This window comes from Gymnodraco acuticeps, unplaced genomic scaffold (genome assembly GCF_902827175.1).
Source record: "Gymnodraco acuticeps unplaced genomic scaffold, fGymAcu1.1, whole genome shotgun sequence".
Taxonomy (NCBI): Eukaryota; Metazoa; Chordata; class Actinopteri; order Perciformes; family Bathydraconidae; genus Gymnodraco; species Gymnodraco acuticeps.
Window position 1 is genome coordinate 6,859,984 of NW_022990295.1, and position 22,172 is coordinate 6,882,155.

The following is a 22,172-nucleotide window of genomic DNA, read 5'->3' on the forward strand; positions in this document are numbered from 1 at the left end:
GAGGTACAGAGGAGTGAGGTTATGGATGGCCTTAAAGGCGAGGAGCAGAATCTTAAAAACGATACGGGATTTGACGGGGAGCTAGTGAAGTTGCTGAAGAACAGGAGTGATGTGGTTAATGGAGGAGGTTCTGGTGATTATGCGGGCGGCAGAGTTCTGAACCTGCTGAAGTCTGTGGATGGATTTGAGAGGGAGACCAAAGAGAAGGGAGTTGCAGTAGTCGATGCGGGAAGTGACCAGGGTGTGAACAAGAATGGCGGTGGTCTTAGGGTTAAGGGGCGGGCGGAGTAAGTAAAAGTGTTGACAGTGGCCTAAGGTGCATGTGTAATAGGATAAACACCCACAACTGGTGTTATTATGTTGCTAATTCTTCTGAAGCATACAAGTGTATGCTATGTGTTTGGAAAGAAGAACAATATTTCTGCCGACGTGTTGATTTTATATCTAAACCAGAATATGTGCTCCCATCCCACAGAGTTAACCTTTGCTCAATACAGTATCTTATCATTCTTGTAATTGGAGCAGAACGGTCATGGCCTTGTGTATGTAGTTGTTGGATGTTTAATCGTCTACGAAAAAAACACTTATCTGTTGAGATGCATAGTCATAACATGAATTTGTTCAAGGGTGTACGTCCACTGTAGCTTTGATTTGTTTGCCCAGCGTTGAGATGGTTATGTATGTATGGATGAATGTTATCTTTGTTGTAGCTTATACTTCTCAAGGCCAAGTAAAATCTTATATTAGGTCTTATAGAGTAGGGTATTTCCTCAGGATGAGTGAACTCTCCCTCACTGATTTACAATAGCTACTATAAGTTTAATGGACTGGGGATTGGCTCCAAGGTATGGCAGCAGACTTTCTATTACTTATTGCAACATTGCCTAGCTGCCTGTGCTGTTTGTGGGCCGCAGTGTACTGGAAAACACAAACAATCAGAGACCAACAGTATGGGGAAAATGGAGAAAAAAGTATGAATCGACAGTCTTTCTGGTGTGTTCTGGTAGGTCAGGTGTGTTGTCACTGAGCGTGCATTATAGCAGGCATTTGCTTCCTTGTTTTTTTTTCTGGAGGGTCGTTGCCTCACAAAGCATCCTGGTTGAGCCAACCTAAATTACCACAGTGTAATCCACAAAACATTTTGTATCTATTCTTGAATCTCCAAGTAACCACCCTGTCCCTGCATCCTACCTATCCCCATTCTTCCATAACAACTGGAGAGGGTTGTTTAATCTGAAGGGAGGGGGCCAAGTGTTAGAAATAGGGATGCACGATATTGGTTTTTTGAAACCGATACCGATAACTTCCTGCTTCTCAAGACCGATACCGATAATAACAATTTTTTTACGCCACTAATTATTTTAACGCGATTAACGCATGTGTATTTTTTTTCCTTGGCCGCCCCGTAGTTTCAGAGCGCATCGAGTTTAAAATACCATCTACAAGCTGATGCTGACAGCCCCGCTCCTGCCGCCCGCTTGTGGCAGACCACACTTCCACGCTCACCGGCAGGCACCGACTGGCCATCTGGAGGACCGGGAGGGTGTGTGTGTATGTGTGGCCTGAGCGAGCGAGAGAGAGACCTTACGTGTATCGTTGTTGTTAGCATCTGGTGCTAGCTAGCTGCGCTAACGGATATAAGGAGCTGTTTAAATGAAAACAGAGGAGCGACATTTCGCCACAACTGCGCCGAGCACTTGACTTTATGCAGGAAGCCAGACAGTGGGACATTGTACGAAAAGTCAGCACACTCAGCACGGATAGTGCGCAACATGATTGCAGCGTCCAGGCAGCTCCGGTTCGAGCATATGCCTTGAGTTGCACATAGCTCCAACGCCCATACCACCGACGACATGTTTGTTTACTGTCCTGGCTTCACGGCCGCACACCATTTACGTCACAGCCAGGCATGAGTTAGGGAGCGCTGGATTTGTGAAGAACTCCCCTCTTCCTAAACCACTAATACCACAGTACTGGCAAAACGGGAGGAGCCGAGTGAAAAACAAGCGCCCCTCATCCCAATCCACCCACACCGCAGTATTTTTTTTCTTTTTTTTAACCCAAAAAATATATTGTATATTATCGGGGCTATTAATACTGGTATCGGGTTTATCGGGATGACGTCATAATTCCTAATATCGGACCGATAATTATCGTGCATCCCTAGTTAGAAAGTGTAATTAGTGACTAGAGATTACAAATAACTATTCAAATGAATGGCCTTTATGCAGGAACAATAACAAATCTCAGCCCATTTAAAAATAAAAAAGTCAATGTGATTGTATCATGTATTTGATTACCACTTGAATACCTCCCACTCGTTACCAGTGTTGTGCTAGTTACTGAAAACCAGTAACTAGTTACCATTACTAGTTACTTCATTTAAAAAGTAACGCAGTTACTTTACTAATTACTTACACCAAAAAGTAATGTGTTACTGTGAAAAGTAACGTTTTAGTTACTTAACAAAATGTCTCCCATTAATGCCCTTATCGCCTTCATTTCAGTACTGTTATTGCATTGGAGAATAATACAATCTGTTGATCAACTTGACATGCATTATATGCAATCTGGATTGCATCGATATTAGCTGGCTTTCCATTTTTGTATATTCTTTCTCCAGGTAGTTGGAAAAAGTTTTCCGTCCCATATGCCGTGTGCCGCCCGGACATGCTATCATGCTAACTAGCTCCCTGAAAGCGGGTGACTCCACTGTAGCAATAGCCTGCATGTGTTCTACAACATACCGTGCAATGGCTCTATCGACTTTTCCCTGGCTAGCAGTCCCTCGGTTAAAATCCAGCCGCTGTTGCTTAGGTGGAGGTGGAGTGGCGTCGGCTGAGTCTCTGTGGTCTTAGCTACTAGCTTCGTCCCAGCATGTTGTTTTTGCAGATGTTTTAAGAGATTTGAATTACTGGTTTGGGCAGTAGATAAGATCTTTGACCCGCCAAGACACAACTTGCATTTAACTAAAACGTTCTTTTCTTTGTGCTCGACAAAAGTGAAATAGTGAGAATATCTCCAGGTGGAGAAACTAGACTTGAGCTCCGCCGCCGCCATGATAGTCTTGTTAGTAAACAACACAAACACGCCCACAGCCCGTCTCCGCATGTGACACAGGAAGTATCTAAGTACATTTACTCAAGTACTGTACTTAAGTACTTTCTCATCTCTGTTCGCCTGGCTGTTGACTATATAAAAAAAACTAACGGAGTAACGCACCATGTAGTAACGGTAACTGAGTTACTGAATTTAAAAAGTAATGCGTTAGAGTATTAGTTACTGCCAAAATAACGGCGTTACAGTAACGCGTTACTTTGTATCGCGTTAGTCCCAACACTGCTCGTTACCCACTGAAACCGGTCTCATTGTTCTCCTCTTCTTCTCATCATGACACGCCTAATAGTTTAGAAAAGGTTTCCTTGGCCATATCACTCTCTTTGAATCCCACTTCATGTCCTTTTGATTTTCCTTCACAAATAGATTGGGGAAGTGTTTTGACTTGTAAGGCTTTATAATCAAAGATGAACCAAATGTTTCATCTTAAAGAGAATATGCCAGTATCAAACTCCACTAGTGCTGAAGCAGGTTCTCTCCCTCTCATCATGTGGCATGCAGCTGACGATGTGAGTGCTTCAGTGTGGGGTCTGGCCTGTCTCGTGCAGCTGGACTTACTGGATGCCTGCTGGTCAGAGCCATTTAGGATTATATTTTTATCCCTTGGGTCTAACACAACAATGTAGAGGCTTCCTAGTGACTCACATACAGTATAATTGATCTGGAAAAAATCAATGCCCTTGAAAACAGCCATGCTTGGCATCTTTGGCTAATATACAAATATATTCATTGGCTAATGTCAAGGCAACGCCACTCTATGATAACAAGTCTGATGAGATTATGTTGAGCTGCACCCACTGTATGCTTGTATGTTGTCTTTCAGCCAAATTATATAATTTACTTCAGCGATGAGAGGATTGTGATCAATTCAAATCTGTGGCGGGTATCACTTTCAAACCCATTGTCATGTAAATAACTGGTTGCATTGATTTAAAAGAAGCACGGGATCAAAGTTTCTAACAGCCTAAACCGGTAATGTTGCTTCACCTGTTTGGCCTACCTTATTTGACTCCACCTGATGTTTGTTTGGCAAACATTCTCAAATACACCCATGTGTAAACTTTGTAATCACTTGTTGTCATGCAGAGCAGTAGGCATGTTTATGGTGTACCATAAATACCTAACTTTAGGGTTACAGTTTATGGATAAATAATACTGCATGCCAGTAAGAAACGGTTTAATAAGAAGTGTCTGTTCAAAAAGTTGTGACCTCGGCTTCTTCTCCTCCATCCTGTTCATTCTGCTGGCTCTGTAACAATATATGAGAGCAGCAGACGATCTCCATATCTGAGATGGGATGAAACTAAAGGCCCCATTCACGCCACATGAAACACGCCAGCTGCAGTATTAAATATCCACATTGTTGTAAAGCGTTGAATGGCTGTGCTGCTGTTACCATGGGACTGTAACCTCAAAAACAACTGGGCTGGACATGCTCTGTTGGTAATGCTGCTGCACTGGTTTTGTGTTCATCGTAGAGCTGCAACAGTTAGAGGATTAATCGACTTATTTTTCTAAAATAAAATATATGAAACAGAATATCTCTGGGCTTTTTTCGCCGTCAAAACAGGACATTTACAGACACCATCTTGGATTTTGATAAACTGAGATGGAACATGTGTAGTCCAATCTATAAATCTTGTATATAATCTGCAGATTGATCAAAAATAATCTTTATTTACAGCCCTTAAACATTGTAAATGATTGGTGATTAATTGCTGTGTATTATTGGAGGTGAAGGGAAGAGTCCAGGTTCCACATTAGTGCTGCTCTACGTTATGTTATGACGTCTTGGAATTGTTTTATATATATTAACATATATTTCATGTGCAAGTAATAAATATATTTTCCCTCACTTTTTTCCCCTGAGAAACTGAAAAGAGAGCGCAGGCATCCTCCCCTGTAGTGCCTGAGCCTGAAACACATTTATACAACATCCTTCATATTAATACCTTTGGGTACTTTTGATGCATAGCAGTGTCTTTTTATGACTTTCAGTTTATTTTTGGTAAAATATTAACTGTTAATTTTGTCTTATTTTTCAGGAAAAGGGGAATAGAAGTTGTTCAGGTAAGTGGACAACATGTTTTTTTTGCCTGATACTTTTTTAAATGTACATTTATGTTGAGATGCATTTCATTGTTAGTTTGAGGTAGAGTTGTGACCAAGCCTTCTACATACCTAATGTAGTTGCTATACACTTGCTATTTTTGGTCGTAAACACCGTAGGGGAGAGTCTACCAGACTATGTTAGGCTATGTTCATTGTGAAGCTGTGGTGCAATTAGTCTCAGTACAATATGGCCTCTCTTCGTAGACGTGAGAGCAATCTACTGTACTATACGGGCAGTGGCTACTCATTCTGTGAGAGTGTATAGGTGCAACAATGTGTGGTTTAAAAGCTTCTAGATGTACAGTATCTGACATCAGTCACCTACACCAGTTTTTCTAAAATTGCAAAAATGTGATCATTTAAAACTCTTGACAGATCACTTAATGTATTCTATATGTACCCTATGGTTTCACCTTAAAGAAAGAAAATCCTCTATCTCCAGTAATTACTTAGCTGAAGTAAAAGAGGTTGCTGAGTTTTGTTCAGGTACATACAAGCCCCCGGGGTAGTGAAGACTGCTGTCATTAATGGATATTGGGAACAGTACTCTGCATTGAGTAAGTAAACAGGGCACATACAGCAGCATAGTAACAATTGTTACTAAGTCCTGGGAGCTCAGTGTTGACAAGTGCTTGTCAGTTAAATAGCTTTCTGCAATTCAGGAGGAAAGCAGCCTGCCTTTCTCTCAGTCTCTGTTTTTCGTTCTTTAATGCTGTCTCATGTGTTCTTGTTCGGGGAGGGGTTTTCTTTCTTCCTTTGCTTTGAGGTTATTTTTTTCCTTTAGCTGTTCTAGCGATATCAGCACACCCAGAAAGAGCCTTGTCCTGGGAATAGTCCCAAAGTAAGCAGGGCTTTGTTTCCCACCGTGCATTCAGTCACTCCTGAGAGGATTCTCAAAAACTCTCAGCTCGGGGAACCCTGGGACTTGAACAGCCCTTCCCCATTATAACTCTTTTTCTAGCACTACCTGTTGACCACCAAGTTTTTTTGTCTCATCCTACAAACCACCATAAACGTTGTATTTGTTTCCCCTTAACTGTCCCTGCTAATTGAGAATGCTCAGTTTACTCTCAGAGGTATGTCTGAGTTTACAGCGGTGACTCTGTTGCCTCAGACGCACCCAGAGCCAGTCAGTGCCTGTACCGTCAAGGCTGCATCACAGGCCAAAATAATGGTAGCCGTTGTAATGCTTTGGCCTTGTTATGCAAGTCTGTGTCCAAAGCTGTCGTCTCTTATTTCACTCGTGAATTTTGAGCCCAGCATTCCCTAGACCTTTCCTTGGACTGTTAGTGCGCAGTTAATGAAGCAGTTCTAATGGCAGATTATGTGTGTGGTATTCGGTTTTTCTATTTGTAATATTCTATGCTATAATGTATGTGTATTTGACTTTGTAAATGTTATTTTAAGCCCAATTTCCACAAAACTTAAGACAAATGTCCACATTGAGAAAGTAATTGAATGCATTAATTGATTAAACCTCAACAAAGAAGAGTCTGAGATCAGAGTGATAAGGACATAGTAGAAAGGGATATCAGGGGAAAGGAAGCCGTTGGTACATTACACAATCTAAAACTTGTCTGGCACTACTATTGCTTCAAAATAAAACATTTGTTTTCACTGCAGATTAAGTTTGTGTTAGGTGGGTGTTGCTGTTTCGTGGATACATCGTCTATTTAACCTTCCCTAGAAGGCTGTGGTAGAACATTTATCTCTTGCAGCCATTTTAATCACCTAACCTTGTCCCTGTGGTCAGACAGACTCACTGATGATAACAACTCAACCTTGGTTATCCACGGGTCAACTAATCCTAGGCGTTTTGTCTGGCAGATTAAACCATTAGTCCATCTTGATTACCTATGCTTCATTACAAGCTAATTCACTTAATTTGTGTTTGCCGAAAACACAGATTTCTTAGAATAACGGTTACAAACTAGAGCCTAAACCATAAATGAATCGGCTAAACTTGTAGGTTTTCATTATTTGTCAAAGTAACTGAAAGTATGAAGCTGTCACTTTGTTTTTTTTGATAATGTGTTTGGAATCTTTCGCGATCTTAAACAATATAAGTAACCGATTATCAGAAAATTATTTTAAGATTAATCGATAAAGAAAAAATACTTGTCTGTTGCAGTCAAGGGAATCTTTTTTTTATGATGTATAGATATTTCATATTGCACCCCCACCTAGCATTATATGTTATTAGCCGCAAGAGGTTGGATCCTCCAGAGGGTTGCTAGTAGTTATGACGTCATCCTGTGTGAACAGATCTTCGCTAAATCTGGCAGCCCTAGGGAGCTCATTTTGAATTTCCATTTGTAGTGTGGGAAACCATCTACATGTATACCCATCAGGACTGACAGAAGTGAGAAGGAACAGATGGCACTTTTGTTTGACTTTACATGATTGCTCCTTTAGCCTCTAGCATCTTTCCACTCTGGCTCTTTTTTACAAGTACCCCATTATCACGCTCACCTTCTCATCCCTCAATGCCTCCTCTCCCTCATCCAAATGATTTTGCAGCAGCTCATCAATACTGACCCCTTAGCCTGGAGCTCATGATAGCTATCCCCCCGGTCACAGAGCGGATGAGATTAACTCACCAGGCTCGGCCTCGAGTAAGCCAATATTCGCATTATGAGAGACAACCCGTCACAGCAAATGGACAGCGAGTGGGCTGTCCTTAGGAAGTTATTGAGTTACTTTTTCTGTTTAATATATGGTAAGTGCTTACTAGAAATGACCAGGTGAATTACCGGCATGCTAGCTGTATCACACCCACATATTGAATTTGTGGAGTCTGACAAATAGAGATTATCTTTGATATGGTGTTTATTGATCCTCCAGTGCACCACCACCCTCCAAAGAAATTTGATTGGTGGCCAGTATTTGTAATTACTATATAGTTTGGTGTTTTAGGAGTCTTGAAGCCAGGAGGCAGTTTATATTAATCAATTTTTACAAAGATGATTTCAGTGTGACTTCCCTGACAGCAAAATGTTTTCATAGACCTGGCAGAAGTCTCGTTCCTTCCAAATAAGTTATTTTTCATCTGTAATGACCAATCCTACTCCCACAAATGTATTATAAAGCAATCTAAAGCTAGCTCAAACACCTTCTGTTAATTAAATATTTTAAAGAATACTCAAGAGTATTCATTGATAAATACTAAAAAGGGAGTTTCCTCGTAGGCATCCAGTGCACACCATAATCAGTGAGAGGACCAGGGATGCAGAGGGGACGGCCATTTGCCTAATGAGCTCCAGTTTGAACCTCTATATGAAGATCCACGCTCATGTTCATCCCTTCTCATGTTTAGTCTTGTACATGATGAGAGGTGTGGCCAGCATCATTTTTCTAGGACACGTATGTTTTTCTTACACAAGGGTGTCGAGTGCTGCAGGCCATGAAATATAAATCATTCATCACCTGTCTGTCTGGCACTGTGGGCAAGTCTGACAACAAAGCAAAAGCCAGGTGAGATGAGATCCAGCTGAGAGCAGAGACATCTAAAGGATGAAGCTTCTCTATGGCAACACTTCAGCAGAGACAAATTACTGCTGATGCAGTTTGCGTTACCATACATGTACACAATTATGTAAAAAACTGACGTCCACATGTCAGCGCTGTCCCTAATGTTTGCGCAAAATCATTCCTTAGCTTTCCCTGGGGCATAGCTCCGGCCACCATGAAGCGACATCAAAGCTGAAATATATTGTCCCTGACCTACCCTCTCCCTCCAGGATCTAGCGTGTTTTCTATGCTGTCCATCAATACCATGTCCCATTGCTCAGTCCCAGAGGGATGTGCAACGACGTCAGCTGACATTTCTGCTTTTAGCATTTAGCAGGACATCAGTGGGTTTTTTGGATGAGCTCCAAAGCAGGGTCATTCTGTCTACGCATGAGGAGACGAGAGTTTCATCCTCTGTGATGTGTCTTTGCCAGTGGGTGTTGACCCCGGTGATGTAGAGTCCTGTTTTGTGAAGGGGCCAGGCTGTGGATGGGCCCTCAGTGTTGTGTAACCAAAAGATTTAAAGCCATGCCTCGCTGGTTTACACTGACAGGGCTAGCTAGACAGACAAGGAACCACTCTGGTTTTCACTCACCTCACTGCTGAGGCCCTGTCACCACTGCTGCTCATAGTGTTGTACTGTAAACACAGTAATTGTTTATCCTCAGATGACAAGACGTTTTTATAGTGTTGATTTACCAAGACTGTGCTATTAAGGTCATGCCAGCCTGTTTCTGTTTAAAGCATCTGCCATATACCACACGTTTGTCCACCACATGATTCCTGATAAACCAGCTGGGCGACGAGTCACAAAAGCGTCTGCAGTTTGTTTGCCTTAGATTTCCTTAGGTAATGTTAGAATAAAGGTTGATTTTAATGAATTATTACCTACTGGTGAAACCGGTTATTAAGTCTCTCTGAATACCTGACATTATCAGGTTCCATCCACGATGCTCTAGTTGTATATAAATACTTTATCAGCCTCTGCCTTCTAGCTACTGCTGCTTATTAATTATCATGTTGGCAAAGAGAATTTTAACTTCTCAGATTTTGGGTATATCCAAAAAAAGACATATGCTGATCAAATATTTTAGCCATATTTCCCATACCTAACGTCAGCCCTCCCTTAGCCCCAATCATACCGATTTGCACTCAATTTGAAAATGTTGTCTGTCAGTTCCTTTGCTAGAGGAACTTGGCCTTGTATACATTTTTGGAGCTCTCGTTGGCATATTGTTTTTGAGCTGGAGGACGTGTTTCTACTGGCAGCAGGAATGGAGCGGCGCAGAATGAGATCCCAAAGTGTTAAGATGGGCAGGGAAAGACATGCCGTGTTGATGTAGCATAATGGGCTCTTAATTAAAGACATGCCGCTTGACTTCAACATTAGAAGGTGTGTTGGCATTTCTTGCATGTTAGCATAGCGTGCACATACTTTATGATGTGTAGTATAAATTGGGCCTGGTCCACGCAGCTGTACATTTAGTTCCTTTTGATAAATCCCTTCCAAGAATACAGTAGATAAATCAACTGATATTCACCAGGTTTAGGACCAAGGGTAGGCTAATTAGTCAACTATCCATCACAATTCTCACAATTATTAACCAGGAAATGTTAGCTTTACTGACAGTTTGACAGCGGCCAGCCCTAAACCAACTGCAACTCTGTACAGTTTTACAATTCTTGCATTGATCCACACCAGTGTGACTAAGGTGTGTTCGCTCTCAGTTTGCATACTATCTAGACAGCATAAAGCACCGTGGGGTCCTTCCCGGCTCTGGCTTATTGGCAGAGGGTTTGACTCATTGTCTTTTGTCTGTCACGATTAGGTGATCCCCATTTGCTGATTGGATACTGAGTTACTTTAACGCAAATAGTTTATATTACGCAACAGCAGCACCGAACCAACACAATGAGCTCTTTTTGACACCATCAAATCAGTGCAATATTCGTGCCATTTATCTGATTTTAGTTTCACCGTCTATTAGTCCCATCATTTCATTTGACATATTTAACGGGTCATTATTTGCTGCTAAATTATTTGGCACAGTACCTTAGTATAATAAAAATAAGTGGTATTACTCATGTTACGAAACACATGGCTTAAGGTTAGTTTTTCTCAAAAGATACATACCTTTTTCAGTATATTAAGCTTAGCCACGTTTTGAAGGCAGCTTTATCCGTCTGATAGTTTGTCTTTCTTTCACACAACCCTCCCTCTCAACTCAAAAGGTCCTTAATGTAGCACCAAATAAAGAGAAGAGAAAAGAGTCGTCACTCCAAGCAGGCTTGGATCTTTCTAACTTTGAGGCTTGTTTCTCACACCGACCTCACACAACCCACATTGGACACGTTCAACACATTGGACACATTCAGCCTGAATCTAGGCCTTTTGTGAATTAGATATGGTCATTCCATTAGCAGAGGACTTAACATTGGTTGCTTAGGCCCAGCATCGCTCTTTATCTCATGTAATGTTGCTACGTGTTTGTGTGTATGTCTGTGCAAGCGCTGACCTACATAAGTCTTATCACACTTTGGAGAGCAGCTTTGACTACTTGTGAACTACTTGGCCAGGGCAGTCAGTCTTTCAGCTGCAGTAAACTTCAAACGCATGCTAATTTAGCATTTTCTCAGAGGCTGTCGAATATGCTCAGCGACACTGGAGGTCTGGCCAGAGGGAGAGAAAGTTTCTAACTTATAGTAAAATATATGGCACCAGAAATAAATCCTGTTGGAGTAATTCAAAACAAATGCAACATAAACTGGCTGCACCAAAGTTGGAGCTATAAATAAGGAAGAAAGTCATTTAGATTCAGTCCCTAATGCATTTTTATAACCAGAGAAATAAAATAAAATAAATGTTTGTTTCCTCGAGAAGAGCTATGAGATAGGGGGGAGGGATTACCTTTTTCTGCAGAAATTAGACAGACTGGGAGTATAAATAAAGGGGACAATAGCAAATTGAGGATTTTCCAAAGTAGGTGGTAATTGTATCTCCTAGTGCATGTATATGTACTTCTATAACGAAGCAGGCCCAGTACATATTTTAAACTTCCCTCTTGCCACAGCAACAATGATTTGGCATCAGTTAAGGAGAAGTGAGGACATGATGGCAGTTTGACTTGAGGTCTGTAAGGATTTAATTATTGTCAAAAGCATGCCATACTGCCTGTAAAAACATACTTTTGATTTGCATGAGGTATTCTGGAATCAAATACTATACCCCAAGTAATAGTTGCAATGTAATGCTGCAGTTTTATCTAGGTCGTTAACCAAATGCAACGCTCTGCAGCTAGGAGACACTCTTGGCTGTTTTGAAAAACAAAAAAACATGGCTATTTATGGATGATTGTTTTGGTAAACCATTTCTAAATGTGATGAATGAATATCTTAGTGGAGAAGCTTGTGCAAAATAACCTTTGACTCATGGCTCTCCTCCTCTCTTCAGCTGGACCTCAGCCAGCCTCTGGAGGAGCAGGGTCCTCTGGACGTCATCATCCACAAACTGACCGACCTCATCCTGGAGGCGGACCAGAATGACTCGCAGGCCGTGCTGCTGGTGCAGAGAGTACAGGTACGCCTCTTTCTTCTTCTCTCGTTTCTGCCCAAGAGTATAAGGGGATGTATAGAAGTCTATACCCTTAAGTTTAATATCGCATTGTGATTTGCATATTATGTCAATATTTGTGTCAATATTTGTATCAAAAACTGTTGCGAAAGCTTGCACACAATGTCTTGTCAGACTTGTGATATAATTGACTTATTATTTGAACAGGTCGTTTTGCAATTTCAGTTTATGTTGTTGTATGAATTGCCAATATCTTGTATGTCTGCTTGATTTCAGACAACATTTAATATCAAACAACTTTCACTTCTTTGTTTAAGGAAAGAGCAACAAAAGATTGTAAATGATATCCAGGTCCAATCAAACGGAGCCAGATCTTAAAATAGAGAACATGTAATGAAGAGAAAAGTATAGAGGCTCTGGATAGCATTGTCTGTAGCTAACAGCAGCACTGCACCGGGCAATACATTTATGGATACAGGCTTTTATGTTTATATGTAAATGTTCCAAATCAAGGAATCAAACAGAAAGGTCAAAGAGTCTTAACATAGCTCCAGGAACATTAGCAGCTGAATTTGAGCATACAATTATAGACTCACACTGTAAAACCTGAATGCTTTAAGTTATTCAATAGTTTTTCCTGTACTTCCTGAAGTGAGAAAAATGTCACTTAGATAGCAGGTCACAGCTCCAAATCAGGTGCTGTGAGCACACTTCAGAAAAATGTGTGTGTGTGCGTGTGTCTCTCTGTGTACTCAATAATCCAGCCGTGTTAGAGGGTGTTAAAATTAATTTCGCTCCACCAGCTCACACCCGGTCCGTAGTCTCTCTCTCTCTGAATGAGTCAGAGGAGCTATAATGATGATTAACAACACGTATCTCTGTCAGCCTGTACCTGACTATTTAATTAGGAAAGACAAACAGGAAGTCAGCATGGGGAAATCACTTACTAAACAGGTCAATATATTACATTTAGCTGCATTTGCACAATTTTATGGCACTCTAGGTCAGGGGTGCCCAACCTTTTTTGAACCGAGAGCTACTTTTAAAGTTGCCAGTCTGCCGAGATCTACCAGTCCAAATAGAGAGGCGTAGCCATTACTGACAGCCTGCTACCAGGTGAATACACACTTCTACTTGTATAAAACTGACCTTTGTACGATTAATACTCCATAAAATACTGCAGATCCTTTATCTTACCTCTTTCTAATCTACACACATACAAGTATTTAACTGAAGTTACACAACAGTGTTGTTGATACAGAGTTGGAGTTTATTCACACGTCACATACTACAGTGGGTAATGTTTAAAAAACATTGAACAGTGCTGCCACATATGACACAGGAAAAAAGGAAAAGACTCTGAACCCTTTCTTTGCCATTATATAAAATTAGTGTTGCTACAAAAGTATAAATGAGGCTTACTAATAAGACAACTCAGATCTGAAGCTACACAGGAATCTGCTGCAACAGTGCAATAAAAAAGACAAAATGAATAGAATCAAACCCTTTTTTTGTTGCATTTTAGTAGATTATAAAAATAAATGCCTTTTTTAAAATAGGATGCAAGCAACACTAGTTTCTTAACCTGAATTGATAATAGACTATAATCAATTTAAGTTTGCATTATTATACCATTTTATACAATAATTATAATGAATAAGTTCAAACAAACTCAAACTTACAGCTGATTAATAACGGTATCTAACTTGAGTTTTTATCATATCAAAACCTGTTGAAATGCTTCTGTTGTTTTTATTACGCATCGGCAGCCTCCAGGAATGCTTCTTTCACAACTTCACCGTCTTTGAAAGACTTCATGTGTTTAGCAAGAACGTGACTGACACGATAAGATGCTATGGTAGCAGCCTTGCTCTTGTTGTTGGGCCTGGTGAAAATGGACTGCTGTGCATTTAGCTGTCCTTTCAGGCTCCTCCCCTTTTGGAGCGTAGGGCAGAATTAGGAGGGAATTCTGTCTCGTAGCGTTTGTGCACTGTTTTGAAATGCCGCTCCTAAATTACCCTTCTTCAATAAAGCCACGCTCGCATTGCAGATGAGACAGATGGACTTTGAATTGGAATAGATACAAAAATAATCATCCTCCCACTCGGAGTGAAAATTATATATGTTTTGCTTCTGCCATAATTGCGGTCTTGTGTGTGTGCGGACTGTCACTCCTGTTGACACGGACAACGTTAGCGAACTAGTGCCCACTGCCCTGCAGCCACGCCCCGACACATGGGGTCACGCCGGCCAATCACAAAGCTTTGATGCGTTCAAGTGCATTATTCCGGCACAGGAAGCTTATGTTATAGGACATTAACGATAAAACAGAATATTGTTGTTCTATTTTTAGACACATCTCGCGATCGACTGGGAGATTCCCAGTCGATCGCGATCGACCGGTCGATCGCGATCGACTGGTTGGGCACCCCTGCTCTAGGTCATAGTGAAGCAAATGCACACACCTTGTTTTTTGTAAAGATCTGTGTGATAAAGAAGCTTCTTAGAAAAAACATATAGAAGTATTTATCCCCACCTTCTCAGATGGCAACAATGGTGACTGTGGAAAATTACAAATCAGAGGTGAACTTTGACACAGGCATACAAGTAATACAAGTATGTGTTGTTATATTTGACAATGCATGTTCGATAAAGGATCCATTATTTGATCATTGACACATTTCAAATGTGTGCTTTTACTCATTTTCTCTGGTTTTATCACTTTAAATGTATTTTTTTTAACTGTCAAAACAAGCTATTTTAATAAGTTACATGTTTTTTTTGTGTTTTATTTTTTACCATTTTCTCACATTTTAAGACAAATCATTTATCACATTTATAAAGAAAATAGAAGGACAGTGTAACCTGCGCGGCCCTTATGGTATCCCAAAAACGGTGCTTACTTTGTTTGCATCCCAATTTGAAATGTTCCAACTATTATCTCAACTAGCTCACTGCTAAGCTCTATTATGTCCCTGGAACTATTTGTATTCTAATAATTGTCAACCCCAAATACTTCAGAGCTGTTTTGAAGTGATAAAGTAAAACCCATTTAAATCACCACTTAGTTGTGCCCTTATATTCTAGGTGCTTTGTAATCGGGTGTCACGATATGGATGGCTTTGTTGCTTCTTCTCCAACACCTGAAGACACATGGCACGTTTTGTTCTCCTGTCCCTGTTCTCAATACAACCAAACTTTGTATAACTGTTGTCTTATTATCATTATTTAGCTAGTTTGGACTGAGCGTCGCCAGTAATGTGAACTGACACAAATATTTCTCCCATGGCTAAGCATCAGGGGGAACAGTTGTTTGTGGCGCCATAACTGAAGTTGAACGTTTAGTTTTAGTCCGACAGTGTCATTCCTTCACTCACCAATTAAAAGTTATGGCTGTGGAATGCTGGATCAAGTATCAGCTGTTAAATCAACATCACAGCTTTGTGGCTCATTCCTCTTTAGTTATGGTTATTTACCTGAACGCAGCTGTCATCTGTCATTACATTTGTGTTGAGATATAAGCGCTGGTGTATTTCTAATATGACGCAGCTGTGATTAGAATTGCCCTTTAGTGTGTTGGAGGGAATAAGCCATCCTCTATATAATACTCAAAATGTCAGGCTGGGATGCGCTCGGGTGATTCAATGGCCTGAGGCACAGTGGACCTGGGACAAATATTGACATGATTTTAGAGTTGCATGTTTACGGCCCTGTTTTTATTAGTTTGCTGACCTTTAAGGTAATGTTAGCTATTAACATAATAAATGTATCAGTCTGTTGTGCATCTCTATGATCCAGAGCATACAGTGGGGCAAAAAAGTATTTAGTCAGCCACCAATTGTGCAAGTTCTCCCACTTGAGATGAGAGGCCTGTAATTTTCATCCTAGGTATACCTCAACTATGAGAGACAACATGAGAAAAAGAAATCCAGAAAATCATGTCTGATTTTTAAAGAATTTATTTGCAAATTATGGTGGAAAATAAGTATTTGGTCAATAACAAAAGTTAATCTCAATACTTTGTTATATACCCTTTGTTGGCAATGACAGAGGTCAAACGTTTTCTGTAAGTCTTCACAAGGTTTTCACACACTGTTGCTGGTATTTTGGCCCATTCCTCCATGCAGATCTCCTCTAGAGCAGGGTATCCCAACCCCCGGTCCGCGGACCGGTACCGGGCCGTGGAGGTGTTACTGCCGGGCCCCGAAATAGCTGTGAATTTATCTTAATATTTGCAGAATTATAAATGTATACAAATATTTCATCATAATATTTTTTTTCAAAAAGTGTTTAATTGTCGCACCTACCAGTGATATTATTTCATCCAGTAGCCTAGTTAATCTTTCACTAGAAAACCGTTGAAAATGGCTTTTATGATGTTACGAGGGATTCGGCGGCTCAGCCTGGTCTCAGCCTCATGCGCACGAGAAAGTTACCGGTGCGCCAAGTAGGAAGAGGAGCGCACGGGAGACAACCGTTTGATTGCAGACTGTTATGTTTATGTGGGGAAATGGCAGTGCATACATTATTTGAGATATTTCAAACTCGGACTTCATTTTAAGGATATGTCGGCCAGGGGTGTAGAGCTATTTGTTTAAGCACCGGATTGGCAAAACAGGAGAGTAAACCAGTCTGCCTTGATCTATGAATTCATGTCCGGGACTCTCACGGTATCTGCTGCCCGAAGCTATCTTATAGAAGGAAAACCTCCTTCACTTCATGAAATGGCTGCCGCATTAGGAGGCAGCGGGACGTGTAACTCCGCCTCTGAGAAGTGCAGCACCAGCGGGTAAAGATGTGCCTTTTTACGCACCGCCTTCGCTGTGTTTACCTTCATCAGAACAGCGAGTGACTGCAGGCTGCTATGTGTTAACCACACACACCTCTACACACATCTCTACACACATCGAACTGCCCGATTACTCACCCTTTTATTAGTTTTATGAAGGAGATGTGCAGTCACCAAGGCGCATGATGTGTGTGATGTGCATACTTGCCAACCCTCCCGATTTTCGCGGGAGACTTCCGATTTCATAGCCTTCTCCCGGTTTCCTCCCGGGGTCATATTTCTCCCGCATTTCTCCCGATTTCTGACAAAATCAGATTTACACACGACTGTTGCCACCCGGACTTTATTACAGCTACACCATTGTTTGGTTTCCATGGTAGCGCGTCTCTTTAGAAGCGTGCGCAACTAGAGAGTCACAGAAAAACAGAACAAGTACAAAAACGTTCCCAACCCTTCAAGGATCAAAACTTGAAACCACCGGAGTTAAATCCAGACGACAGTAGATCAGAAATGTCTCTATTCTGCAAGGTAAAATTACTTTGTTGCTTCCCCGTCTTAAGCAGAAACATAACTTTATTATAGTGTGAAAGTGAGTGAAGAAACATTTACATTTAAATCCCGCTCAAAACCAGGACGGGCTTGGCAGTTGGCGCATGCGCAATTCATTTGCAGTCTCGACGCGGGGGAGTGTGGTTGTCTCCTCTCTGCTCTGACTGCAGCAGCAGCTCTGCTGCGGCCAGGCAACTAGCAGTCTGAGCGCCTGTGAGTACTATGGGAGGGAGGCGGGGCTCACGGCAGCACCCTCGGCTCGTTAACTGCAGAACAATGTGAGTCTCCAAACACCAGAAAAGTCGCTAATAACACCATTATAAATTGTTAGATTAGTCGTTAGTCGCTTTTGACACAAATAAGTCGCCGGAGGGTTTGGAAATCCGCCAAATGTAACGAGAAAATCGCCAAGTTGGCAACACTGCGTTGTTGTGAGCGCCGTAATGCCGTTAGGGAGCAAATCAGCGATGTAAAGGGTGACGTCATGACGCAGCAGCGGCAGCACCAGTCGGGTGCTGGGCACACCGCCCAGTTTCCCTTTTCTGCTCCCGCTCTGTTCGAACAGAGCGGGAGCAGAAAAGGGAAACCGGAGCTGAACCAGAAAAGCTCTAGCTCGGAGCTAGAAAGGGAAAAGCGCTGGTGTGAAAGCCGCATATGTGCTCGTTGCCAAAAGTGCAAAGTTTAGCATGTAAGGGCGGTAACACGAGCAATTTGTCTAAACATTTAGCAAAAGTGCTCCACATCCAGACGGAGGAATGCACCGGGTTCGACTGTCTTTCTAGTAGCTCTGTAGCCCCATCCACGAGTAACGTTTCCACGTCAGGTGTTGTGTATGCTAGCAGCAACACACAGAGTTAACTCAATTATACAAACATGGGTTAATGATTAGAGGTAACTGAGTTATTTATTTTGTTAAAGTTTCAGCTATTCTGTTTACAGTTCTGTCATCAGATTATTTAATACGATTTGTTAAAACATTGTTGTTTCTTTTGATGTGAAATATTATTTATTTAATTTAAATAAAAAGCAATGTTAGTTTTGTTCAAAATGTGTTTAGTTAATTTAATAATATATGTATTTTTGAATCAAGTATTCATCTTTATTGTCTTCATTGTTAGTTTCCACATGCCTAAAACAACCTCAAGCTACATCTAAAAGTTGATGGCTAAATAAGAGCGTTTGAGAAATTGTGCAAGGCATAATAGTCCGAATAGTCGATTAATCGTTTCATTAATCGATAGATTAATCGATTATCGAATTAGTCGTTTGTTGCAGACCTAATTTGTTCAGGCTGTACAATTAGCCTCTGTTGCTACCTGCTGGTGGTGAGTAAATATTCAAATCAGTTAAAATTGACAACCGGTCCGCAATTATTTTTTTTATGGATCTGCCGGTCCTTGGCACTATAAAGGTTGGGAACCCATGCTCTAGAGCAGTGATGTTTTGGGGCTGTCGCTGGGCCACACGGACTTTCAACTCCCTCCAAAGATTTTCTATGGGGTTGAGATCTGCAGACTGGCTAGGCCACTCCAGGACCTTGAAATGCTTCTTACGAAGCCACTCCTTCGTTGCCCGAGTGGTGTGTTTGGGATCATTGTCATGCTGAAAGACCCAGCCACGTTTCATCTTCAATGCCCTTGCTGATGGAAGAAGGTTGTCACTCAAAATCTTACGATACATGGCCCCATTCATTCTTTCCTTTACACGGATCAGTCGTCCTGGTCCCTTTGCAGAAAAACAGCCCCAAAGCATGATGTTTCCACCCCCATGTTTCATAGTAGGTACGGTGTTCTTTGGATGCAACTCAGCATTCTTTCTCCTCCAAACACGTCTAGTTGAGTTTTTACCAAAAAGTTCTATTTTGGTTTCATCTGACCATATGACATTCTCCCAATCCTCTTCTGGATCATCTAAATGCCCTCTAGCAAACTTCAGACGGGCCTGGACATGTACTGGCTTAAGCAGAGGGACACGTCTGGCACTGCAGGATTTGAGTCCCTGGCGGCGTAGTGTGTTACTGATGGTAGCCTTTGTTACTTTGGTCCCAGCTCTCTGCAGGTCATTGACTAGGTCCCCCCGTGTGGTTCTGGGATTTTTGCTCACCGTTCTTGTGATCATTTTGACCCCACGGGGTGAGATCTTGGGTGGAGCCCCAGATCGAGGGAGATTATCAGTGGTCTTGTATGTCTTCCATTTTCTAATAATTGCTCCCACAGTTGATTTCTTCACACCAAGCTGCTTACCTATTGCAGATTCAGTCTTCCCAGCCTGGTGCAGGTCTACAATTGTGTTTCTGGTGTTCTTTGACAGCTCTTTGGTCTTGGCCATAGTGGAGTTTGGAGTGTGACTGTTTGAGGTTGTGGACAGGTGTCTTTTATACTGATAACGAGTTCGAGCAGGTGCCATTTATACAGTTAACAAGTGGAGGACAGAGGAGGCTCTTAAAGAAGAAGTTACAGGTCTGTGAGAGCCAGAAATCTTGTTTGTTTGTAGGTGACCAAATACTTATTTTACCGAGGAATTTACCAATTAATTCATTAAAAATCCTACAATGTGATTTCCTGGATTCTTTCCCCCCATTTTGTCTCTCATAGTTGAAGTGTACCTAGGATGAAAATTACAGGCCTCTCATCTTTTTAAGTGGGAGAACTTGCACAATTGGTGGCTGACTAAATACTTTTTTGCCCCACTGTATGTCACTCTAGCTGATGTGGTGAATCACAGCCATCTGGTTGGTTGTGGTTCATATAAGTGGTCAAATTGCTAATCCAAATTCGGTTTAATGGTGGTCTGTGGCATCACAGACATGCTTTTAAAGCCAGTAGCACAGATTAGCTCCTCTGCTGACCATATTCTCTGAGATTTAAAACCTGTTTTCCCCCTGATGGAAACCAATCCTTCAGGAATAACTGAAAGAAAATGTGCAGCCTTAACACCCCCGCTCTTCCACCTACAGTGACATATGTCTGGCTCTTTCCTCTCTTAACACATGCTCTCCAGTGCTCCTCTCCCTCTCACCTCCCCTTCTTGTCTGTGTTTAATGTGATTCTCCTTCTGAGATGCAGAACTCAGCAAGTGACCGGCCTTATCAGTGGAGTATTTCTCTAAAACCCTTGGAGATTAGTTTTTCTTTTTTTGCGGAAGCATGTTTGACTTGCATAATCGCTCAACTGGCTTTGGTCAGCATTGCTTGTAAGATCCAGGCAAATCCTGCAGATGGGTCTACCATGGCATTTACACTGCATGCATCAATGTGTGCATAAGAGTTTGTTCGCAAATAGGATTTTTTACCCTCTAGTTGTGCGTTTGATGTCTCGCATTGCCGCGTTTGTTGAATATAATCCAAGTTTGTGTGATGTGCGGGTCAGCCAGCTCCACCTGACAGTTTGTGAGTCAGTAAAAAATGGCTGGGAAGGGACGGTTGGCAGGGAAATCCACAGAGCAGAGTTGGAAATGTGGAGGGCATGCAGAGCTGCAAAGTGGAGAGGAGGTGGTGCGGGGACAGAGCGAGAGGAGAGAAGGGGAGTGCAGTTATGTAAAACAGCTAACCTCACGCTGACCTAACAGCCGGCCATGCAGAGATGTACTGATGTAACCTACACACACCCGCTGGCATACAGCTCATGCTGTTTCTAGCTCACATGTATACAGAGTGAGGAATGTTGACCCTTCAACTCTGTGTTTGTATTTATTTGTAATTTAAAATATTTGTTAAACATTTCTAATTTGTCTGAATGTATTTTTGTGTTTGTCATAGAGTTCTCTTTTAGCACATTTAATGTACTTTTTTATTAATGATTAATCTGTTGATATGTTGTTTTTAACAATTGATTCATTGTGTACTCTAACGAGTTTTTTTTAGATAATGGAGAAAAATTCCCTTTTGATATTTCAATGAAAACGTCCTCAAAGCTTTTTTATATTTGGCCAAAAGTCCAAAACCCATCATTTCATTTTGGATATATGGATGTTTAGCGGTATTTGCTTTTAGTGATAGTGGTTGTATGTTGGATATTGACAGACTTTTGTTTAGTTTTTCTGTAATGATTTTTTTTCTAAATACAAACTAAATTAAGTTTTAAAAAAAAACATTAAGACGTTTGCATCTCTGTTTCAGGACTACATTGATGCCCACCCCGAGACCATTGTCCTGGACCCTCTGCCAGCCATCCGAACTCTGCTGGACCGCTGCAAGTCCTACCAGCTCATCCACAGGATAGAGAGCTGTATGCAAGGTAAGACCTTTCATGTCACACTTGTGCATATCAATCTTCAAGTAACTGTCCCACGATAACCCTATTAACACATGTTCTGGTTAGCGACAGACACCGCAAGTAATAATAATAATAATAATCCTTATATTTATTATAGCGCTTTATCAAAGACTCTCAAAGCGCTTTACAAATACACATTACACATACAGATCATATGTAATGGTCATCTACTGTGGACAATACCCACAGGAGCAAATTCGGGTGAAGTGTCTTGCCCAAGTAGTCTCTACGTCGCTAAGCTTTGCCCCCA

The 22,172-nt window shown here is 41.4% G+C and overlaps 1 protein-coding gene across 5 annotated transcripts in view; it reads left to right on the forward strand.

Moving 5' to 3' along the window:
• Positions 1-22,172, forward strand: part of itpk1b (inositol-tetrakisphosphate 1-kinase b) — a 35,944-nt gene that overhangs the window by 1,759 nt on the left and 12,013 nt on the right. For 3 of the 5 annotated variants that reach the window (XM_034222306.1, XM_034222305.1, XM_034222307.1), the window contains exons 3-5: positions 5,163-5,187; positions 12,191-12,316; positions 21,766-21,883. In XM_034222306.1, coding sequence (XP_034078197.1) covers positions 5,163-5,187; positions 12,191-12,316; positions 21,766-21,883 — 269 coding nt within the window. The remainder of the gene's footprint in view (positions 1-5,162; positions 5,188-12,190; positions 12,317-21,765; positions 21,884-22,172) is intronic. The other 2 variants (XR_004569560.1, XM_034222304.1) reach the window with 1 other exon arrangement.